The following is a 9,551-nucleotide window of genomic DNA, read 5'->3' as shown; positions in this document are numbered from 1 at the left end:
ACACACACACACACACATACACAAACACACACACACACAAAGGCCACATGCTGTGTTTAAATTATTACCGTCCAAACGACTCGACACAAACTCTAAACGCTCACGCTGCTTCATCACGTCTTCATTAATGACAGGCGGGTCAACCTCGCCGCATTGTTGTGTACGTGTGTGAGCCTGTGTGTGTGAGCCTGTGTGTGTGAGCCTGTGTGTGTGAGCCTGTGTGTGTGAGCGTGTGTGTGTGAGCGTGCATGCTTGTGTGTGTGAGTGTGTGAGTGTGTGTGTGTGTGTGTGTGTGTGTGTGTGTGTGTGTGTGTGTGTGTGTGAGCCTGTGTGTGAGTTATTTCGGGCCAGTCTACTTTTAGTGTCCAGCTGGGATCGGGCTGTCAGAGCAGGGCCCAGTAGGCCAGGACGCCTAATTACAGCCTGCCGTCCAAGAGGCCCCCCCGCCCCGCCCCGCCCCCCCCTCGCTAACAACACAGAGTCACTACAGCGCCGCTAATGGCGTTAGCTTCAGGCCGCAGACACACGCACTTTAGATTTATTAATAGAAGACGTTTAAAAACAAAAACAACACGTCTGAACGAGCTGCAGGGGAACTGGTTCACGTGGTGAGGACTCTCCTGTCAGGGTCATTCTGGACTCTGAAGGATTTAAAGACCTTCAGCTTCAAAGGTGTCCTCAGGAAATGAGTCTACAACCATCAGACACAACGTGAGCCCGCCTCTCATCCTGAGACCTGGACTCCTGAAGGTGTGAGGAGGAGCCTCCATGAATCAGACTCAGTGGTCCAGCTCTGGAGTCAACACCTTGAACTCGCTGTAACCTTCTTATGTTGCTCTGTGGTCCAGGTCTGATGCCCATGAGGGGGTCAACATGGACACCTTAGACCTCTTTTCGACCAATGTGAACCGGGTCGTATTAACTTAATGTATGTTAACTTCCACAGACATCACAGTGACTCACAGTGACATCACAGTGACTCCCAGTGACATCACACTGACTCCCAGTGACATCACAGTGACATCACACTGACTCCCAGTGACATCACAGTGACTCCCAGTGACATCACACTGACTCACAGTGACATCACAGTGACTCACAGTGACATCACAGTGACTCACAGTGACATCACACTGACTCACAGTGACATCACACTGACTCCCAGTGACATCACACTGACTCCCAGTGACATCACACTGAGTCACAGTGACATCACACTGACTCACAGTGACATCACACTGACTCCCAGTGACATCACACTGACTCACAGTGACATCACACTGAGTCACAGTGACATCACACTGACTCACAGTGACATCACACTGACTCACAGTGACATCACAGCTCTGTTTACGGCCACTCATACCTCTTTTCGACCATCTTGAACCGGGTTGTATTTCTGGGCTGGTGCTCGCGGTGGTAGAGCGCGCAGCCTGACCCAGCAGGGGTGAACTGAAGCCCAAACTAGCTCCTCTACCCGGCTTCTTTTCTTTCTAACACCTCTCTACACACTCCTCTCTTTGCTTCCTCTTGTTTCTTTCCTCTCTTCCTCGATGCAAGTGAGGAAGTAAGGGGAGGTAGAGCGTGCAGCCTGACCCCAAACAGGAATGTCACCTTCTCTCTGCCCTCTTTCCAGCATCTCTGTATACATCAGAATGCAATAATGTCATGCATGTCCACAGGTACAGGGCCAGGCAGGTCAGAGGTCAGCGTTTGTCCCCGCTCAGCATCTTTCCAACAGACTGAAGCAGGAAGTGAAGGCTCCTCACGTCCTCGCTGCATCAATGTTTAACAAGCAGAGACCATAAAACCCGTCTGAGCCGCTTCCTGTGGAGCTCTGTTCAATCAGCTGATTCCAGATCAGAGCTGAACCTGATCCATGTCCCCCCATCCTCTCTGAGAACTGATCCCAGGCTCTCTCTCTCTCTATATATATTCAGAGTTTCCTCCTCTGGATGTGAAGAAGTGTTCAGATTAGGCAAATTAGACCGATCAGGGATTAAAGAGTGAGTGTGATGAGAGGTTTATAACAAACAGCAGAGTCATGGAGCGTCTCTGTGGATTTAACCACGTGTGACGGAGACGTTCGGGTGTCAGCTGGTCCACGAGGAGGAAGAGGAGAGGAGGAAGAGGAGAGGAGGAAGAGGAGAGGAGGAAGAGGAACGGAGGAAGAGGAGCAGAGGAGGAGGAGCAGAGGAAGAGGAGAGGAGGAATCGGAGGAAGAGGAGCAGAGGAAGCGGATCGTATAGAGACCGAGCTTCTGACGACTCAGACCCGATCACAATAAGCCCTCCTGATTGGCTGTTTGCCCCATCATAACCCCAACAGGACTTTATAATGTGTCCTTAAAGAGAGTCAGAAGTTGTCTTTATGTCCGCGTCACTTTCATTCTGATGCTTCTGTAAATAAGAGATCCTGCAGCTGTTGACCTTTGACCTCTGTAGAATCATACAGCTCAGCTTCAGTAAGAGTCATGTGTGCTCTTCTTCAGTTTACGGGCTGTAGAGGACAAAGTGTCTGTTTTATGATGATCTGAAGCTTTCATCATTTCCTAAGAAGAATGTCTCATCCACTTCCTCTCACAGGATTTATTGATTTAGCTTCTACGTGTTCAGAGAGAGAGAGAGGTGATCTCACTGTTCCTCCTCTACCATCAAACAGGAACGTCTCAATCTGCTGATGAAGAACGAGGATTCAAAAGATGTTTGTGTCGCCTTGAAGTGGGACCTGAGAAATCCTTAATCCAGACTTTTATCTGGATCTAGTTATTTCAACATCGTCATTAAATCACAGTAACGTGTTTGTTCCAGCTTCATGAGACAGGTTTCATTCCATACAGTGGAACTGGGACTCAGTGGAGAGTAGAGCTGTAGTACTCCAGACCGGTCTTGATCTCCAGACCGGTTATTTAAGGTTTCGGTCTCAGACTGGGCTGACTCCGTATTTTAAATCAAGACCGGTCGAGACCACCACTGATGTTCTCTGTGTCCCTGTCCTTACTGTGATAAAAGAGAACCTTGGTCTTGACTCTTTCTTGATCCCTAAATGTCTTGGTCTTGACTCGGTCTGGATCCCTAAATGTCTTGGTCTTGACTCGGTCTGGATCCCTAAATGTCTTGGTCTTGACTCGGTCTGGATCCCTAAATGTCTTGGTCTTGACTCGGTCTGGATCCCTAAATGTCTTGGTCTTGTCTTGGTCTCGATACACTCAGGTCTCGGACAGGTCTTGGTCTTGCACTCTCCTGGCTGGCTCGCCAAGTGAAGGTTAGCCTGCTAGCTTCAGTCGAGTCCGTTTATGTCTTTGAGTTCTAACTGCAGACACAGATCATGGAGGAGGAGGGACGTTAACCCAGCTGAGACAGAGTCCAGGTGATGGTCTGAACTCAGACAGGACCTGGTTTAGTTCTCTGACTCATCTTTTAAGGACAAATATTTGTGATTTGATTTCAGGGACACTTCTGGACTCGGCTGAATCTGCCGCTGAGGATCTGCTTCAACAGGTCTGTAAAGGATCAGCCTCTCCTGGAGTTAGTCTTCAGTCTGACAGAGATTTATAACGTTGAACTCAGACTCTAATCTCTGAGACTGAGATGTACTGATAAAAACACTTCCTCCAAAGTCACGGCCGCTCCCGTTTACGGCCTCGCCTCCCGACAGTAAACGCAACAGGCAGGAATGTGGACACCTTGGCGCGTTTGTTCTCCAGCAGCGGTTTGTGTGCTCCACTCTTATCAGGAACTCTGGTGGAGTCATGCTGAAGGCATCCAGTGTCACACCGCAACAAGTCAGAGCAGAGCAAACAGTGTGTTCAGAGAGCCTGTCATTACACACACACACACACACACACATACACACACACACTAAGACACACACACACACACACACACACACACACACACACACACACACACACACACACACAGACGTCAGCCTCCTCTTCAGGCCGCCTGCTGCAGGGTGTGTTATGACAAAGACATGAACCGTCCAACATTTCACACATTTCAGCACTTCACTGAAACACACACACACACACACACACACACACACACACACACACACACACACACATCATGGGTCAGACTCCAACAAGTCACATTCTTAAAACCTTTAAGACCTTAAAACCTCAACAACAACGAAGGAGAGACGCCAAAGAAGACACCACAGACCGCCCGACATCATCCTGAGACGCCACAGTTAGCCTGTTAGCATGTTAGCATGGAGGAGATTCCTCTTGTGCTGTTTCTGATCGAGCTTTGAATCAACACGTTGAAGGAGACGAGCTCTCCAGACAAAGACGATTCAAAACGTCTGAAACACTCGACTTAAAGCAAGAAGATGGACCGGTGTTCCAGTTTAAACAGCGACCCTGTTAACTGGAGACTCTCAGCCGGATGCATCCCTCATAAACGTCTTTAGACCATCATTAAATATCTGATGAGGATATTTTGAAATCTTAATAAAAACTAAACTAGTTTGCATTCCCAGGAACTCCCTCTGTGTTTCAACAGCTGTGTAAACTCCACAAACACTGACACGTTCAGCTGAAGGTCTCCAGTTTACAGGGTCACTTTTAAAACCGGAACACCGGGAGGAGAGACGCATTCACACTATCAGGCTCAGAGGAGACCGATGTTCAGGAGGTATCAAACCAAGTGGATCACAGGTGTGTGTGTGTGAGGTTACTGTGAGATAAAAACACTGAGGGGACTCGACCAATCAGAGACGTTCAGTATCACAGGCCCTGCCTCCTAAAGTTCCTGGAACTTAACGTAAGACTTTCTGTATATACTTATGTTAATCCAATTTATATTATTTCATTCATGTTTATATCTTATTTTATTCCTTCTGTCTGTTAATATTTTGACATTTTCACACTGTGTATTAAAGCATGCTGTAATAACTGAACTCACCCCCAGGATAAATAAAGTATTTCTGATTCTGGTTCTGAAAGGAAGACCTCCACGAGCAGGAACTTTTCAGGGGGAGATACTACCCAGAAACTTAATTCAGCCCCTGGTTCCTGCTGTTCAAACGCTCCTCTAAAGGTTCCTACTTCCTGGGGATTGTCCCTGCAGTTGAAAAGCACCTTTAGCTGCAGGTGTAAACAGGTACAAGTACTGGGAATGTTCCTCCAGGTGTTTTATTATTACTATTGTGTAAGTACCAACATGTAGTCCACATGTCCCAAACCCCTGCTGGGTCTGTCTGTCCTGTAGTCTGACACAGTAACATGTAAACATCATGAAGTGTCCTTCAGTCTGTGTTTGTTGTTAAAGTCAGAGATATGATTCATCAACAGGTCACCCTGCTCTCTATAGGACACAGTGAGGCGTTCAGGGACCTGTTATTACCTGATATACACTGTTTATAAGTGAATCTAAAGCTAACAGCCTCATGTAAACATGATCAGGTCTGTTCCAGACTCTTCAAACCCTCGTCCTGTGAGGCCCAGCTGTTCACCAGGTAGCTTCATCAGCTAGCAGCTGAGCTACCTGTGCTGGAGGGACAAACCAGAATGGCTGAATACAGATATGAGCTGACAGTCAGCTGTTCTCACTCTGACTTCATGTTCTCACTCAGACCCTTCAGAGCTTCACAGCATGATGAACACATGAAGTCTAACAGGGTGAAGTGACAACAACTGAGGCTAACACAGAGCTAAGCTGCTGTTTGACAGCTAACAGCTAACAGCGCATTCCGCTAATCACACTCTGACTTTAACCGGATAATCATCGAGGTTAGACACATTTAAAGTCTGGAAACACTTTTAATTAAAGGACATGTTGACTGTATGTGTTCACAGGATGAGCTAATGTGGCTAACTTAGAGGGAAGTTGCGTTTGACAGCGAAGCTAACGGCTAACGGTAACACATTCCGCTATCTGTGACCGTTAGCTTGAAGTTGGTGTCACATTCGCAGCTTCAGATTCAGCTGTTAGAGGAAGTTTAATAAAGAAGTCCTGATCCAAAAACCACTTCCCCTGGACCCCTCAGACCTGGACCCCTCAGACCTGGACCACTTCACCTGACAAAGCTGATTTTAATTCATCTGTTCACTGATCACTTTTTCTGATCAAGTTTTCTTCAAGGTTATTTGCTTATTTATTTTATTTTCTCAGTGTGTGAAGATTTAAATCTATATGTCTGGATACAAGTTTACCTGAGAGTTTATTTACTTTAAGCTTATTTACATTCCTTCACTGATTTATTGTCACCCTGAATGGGTACATGTAGGCGAGGGTGTATAAATGTAAATAGATGTATACGACAACAATCCTATTTGTTTACCAATCCTGGCACACTACCTTTATTCACGATGGCATTACCAAGCTTTGAATTTTCTTTTCCAAAATATTTATTTCTCACTATGATCACCTCACTTATAAGAATGATTAAATAAATGTCTTATACCTGTTTCATGTACCTCTTTACTTTATTAAAAAAAGCTTTGTTACTTTGACTTTCTGTAAAACATGTTTCAATTTGTACTGAATAAAAACTAAACAAAAATCACCTCAGACCTGGACCACATTATTCCAGAACAGCTAAAGACTCCTGTAAACACAGTTTCAGATTTCTGGAAGCTTTATTCTATTTGTTGTCACTTCACCCTGTTAGACTTCATGTGTTCATCATGCTGTGAAGCTCTGAAGGGTCTGAGTGAGAACATGAAGTCAGAGTGAGAACAGCTGACTGTCAGCTCATATCTGTATTCAGCCATTCTGGTTTGTCCCTCCAGCACAGGTAGCTCAGCTGCTAGCTGATGAAGCTACCTGGTGAACAGCTGGGCCTCAGAACTGGGTTTGAAGAGTCTGGAACAGACCTGATCATGTTTACATGAGGCTGTTAGCTTTAGATTCACTTATAAACAGTGTATATCAGGTAATAACAGGTCCCTGAACGCCTCACTGTGTCCTATAGAGAGCAGGGTGACCTGTTGATGAATCATATCTCTGACTTTAACAACAAACACAGACTGAAGGACACTTCATGATGTTTACATGTTACTGTGTCAGACTACAGGACAGACAGACCCAGCAGGGGTTTGGGACATGTGGACTACATGTTGGTACTTACACAATAATAATAATAAATCCACCTGGAGGAACTTTCTCAGTACTCGTCCCTGTTTACACCTGCAGCTAAAGGTGCTTTTCAACTGCAGGGACAATCCCCAGGAAGTAGGAACATTTCCAACAGCAGGAACCAGGGGCTGGATTAAGATCACAAATAGAATAGGTGAAAAGGGAGATTTCAGGTCAGAGGTGAATAAAACAGTGAAATCACCTTTAAAGCTGATCAGAGATATAATCAAAGGTTCCATAAATCTGAAGTTATGTTTTAAAGAGCCTGTAGCCTCTCTAAGGTGAGTGGTTCAGCTCTCACAGGTCCAGGTTTTGAGGTTTTGAGGTTCTGGATCAGTGACTTCAGGTCTTGTTTCCATAACAGCTCTGCTCTGAAGCTACGAATGTGATGCTAACTTCATGGTCGTGATTCCCATGTTAGTAAACGTTAGCTTCAGTTTTAGCTCACAGCTTATTAACTCTGGTGTTTCAGGGGGGGTAAATTAAAGTGTTCATAATAACAGAAGAGCCAGACTGTCCCTGTTAACTGCCCCCCTCCCTCCCCTGGTTCAGTGCCCGGTGTGCTGACCTGGAGCTCGGCCCTCTCCACCTCCCAGTGCGCCCTCTCCATCTCGAAGCGGGCCCACTCGTGCTGGATGTAGTGCAGGATGCCGGGGATGGTGTACTGCTGCTGGGGCCGGGGCAGCTCGTCCGGCTGGTGGGGCACCATGACTCCTCCTGTGGCCTGGTTCTGGTTCTGGTTGCCCCCCTGCTGCTGCTGCCTCTGTGTGCCCGCTCCTCCTGCTCCTCCTCCTCCTCCTCCTCCGGGCTGCTCCTCCATCTTTCTCTTTTTTTCTTTTTCTTTTTTTTATAAAAGTAGAAGGAAAGTCCAGCAGCTCAGGTCCACTGCAGGGTCCCCGTCCCCCCTGGAGCCCGGGTCTCCTCTCCGGGTCTGGGTCTGTGGTCTCCCCGCGCTGAGGGAGGCTGTCTGCCCGCGGAGGCTGCGCTGAGAGCGGCTGGATGCGGACTCGGGGTTTGATGTGGATCTATCCGGCCGCCATTACTGCCTCTCTCTCTCCCTGCTGATCACGGAGGGAGAACCCGGCCGCGATGCATGCTGGGAAAACACATCCTGCCTTTTCCCGTGTCATCCAAACACACGGTGTGAGATTCAGGGGACAGGAAGAACGTAGGATATTACAGCTTCATGTGAATTCACAGTTACAGAGACGGATTCCCAAAATGTTACTATTGTTCTCCTGCTTTTAAAGGTTTCTTTTGATTCTGTGAAACTTCTTAATTCATTTGGAAGAAAAAATAAATAAATAAAATAAAATAGGCCCATACACATGATTTTATTTAGGATTCAGCAACAATAACCTCACCAAAACAGACTCAAGTGTAATATCTACTCCATCTATTTATCAATGTGCAATAATTACTCATCCCTCTCTTCTTACATGTGCAATATGTTTTTCTACACATCTTCTCAGTTCTGTATATTTTTTAAGATAAGATAAGATATTTACTTTATTTGTCTCCCATTGGGGGAAATTGATTTTGTTACAGCAGCTTACAACACGGGACAGGGGAATACAACAATGTACTAACATAGTTAAAAAATATAATAACAATAAGAATAATAGCAATGATAAAGGTGGAATAGAATAGAATAAAATAAACCTATGTTACAAATCTGCACATTTTTAACTGCATCACTGGTTTTGTAAATATTTGTAAATGTACTTATTTAGTTGTGTCAGAATCAGAATCAGAATCAGAATCAGAATCAGCTTTATTCGCCAAGTATGCTTGAACACACAAGGAATTTGACTTTGGTAAACTGTGCTCTCTTTGTACAAGGCATAAGAATAGGAATAAGAATAAGAACTACAATAAAAAATAAAATGAAAATATAATAACAATAACCTTAGCTATAAATACAAAGAAACAACAAATAGCTTGACTAATATGTACAGGCTAAAATAATATGATAAAGTGCAGTGGTGAGTTGCAGAGGTAGTTTTACATTATAAAATAGAAGTTAAATAATACAAAAAATAGAAATATGGAATTCTGCTTGAGAATTGTTGCATTGTGTATCTACATGTATATTTACAGAGAGTATTTATCTGACAGGTATGACACTGTTATGGTTTAGTGTTCATCAGAGTGACAGCCTGGGGGAAGAAACTGTTCTTATGGCGGGTTGTTTTGGCGCACAGTGATCTGTAGCGCCTGCCGGAGGGGAGGAGTTTGAAGAATTTGTGTCCAGGGTGTGAGGGGTCAGCGGTGATGCTACCTGCCCGTTTCCTGGCCCGGGACCGGTACAAGTCCTGGATGGGGGGCAGGTCGACACCGATGATTTTCTCTGCAGTCCTTATAGTCCGCTGCAGTCTGTGTTTGTCTAGTTTGGTTGCAGAGCCAAACCAGACAGTGATGGAGGTACACAGAACAGACTGGATGATGGAGGTGTAGAACATGATC

General features: G+C 45.6%; 1 protein-coding gene across 2 annotated transcripts; it reads right to left on the bottom strand.

The window, feature by feature from the left end:
- Positions 1-6,408: 6,408 nt before the first annotated feature.
- On the bottom strand, positions 6,409-8,200 carry strn3 (striatin, calmodulin binding protein 3). 2 transcript variants are annotated; one of them, XM_034675287.1, is made up of 3 exons: positions 7,654-8,200; positions 7,078-7,213; positions 6,409-6,812 (listed from the first exon to the last, which is right to left on the bottom strand). In XM_034675287.1, exons 1-3 carry the CDS (start codon positions 7,903-7,905, stop codon positions 6,757-6,759), a joined length of 444 nt encoding a protein of 147 aa, XP_034531178.1. In that variant the 5' UTR covers positions 7,906-8,200; the 3' UTR covers positions 6,409-6,756. The 2 variants fall into 2 exon arrangements, with proteins under 2 accessions (XP_034531178.1, XP_034531177.1); XM_034675286.1 differs by having other exon boundaries at positions 6,409-7,213.
- Positions 8,201-9,551: the final 1,351 nt, after the last annotated feature.

Source organism: Notolabrus celidotus, chromosome 22 (genome assembly GCF_009762535.1).
Source record: "Notolabrus celidotus isolate fNotCel1 chromosome 22, fNotCel1.pri, whole genome shotgun sequence".
Taxonomy (NCBI): domain Eukaryota; kingdom Metazoa; phylum Chordata; class Actinopteri; order Labriformes; family Labridae; genus Notolabrus; species Notolabrus celidotus.
The sequence above is the reverse complement of the archived record's forward strand: the minus strand, read 5'-3'. Positions and strand labels throughout refer to the sequence as shown.

Excerpts from the sequence above, each read along its gene's own strand:
- strn3 (XM_034675286.1), bottom strand. The coding sequence starts at position 7,905 with ATGGAGGAGCAGCCCGGAGGAGGAGGAGGAGGAGGAGCAGGAGGAGCG. Across the intron at positions 7,214-7,653 it reads TGGAGAGGGCCGAGCTCCAG|CCCCTGGTTCCTGCTGTTGG; the intron begins GTCAGCACACCG and ends ATCTTAATCCAG.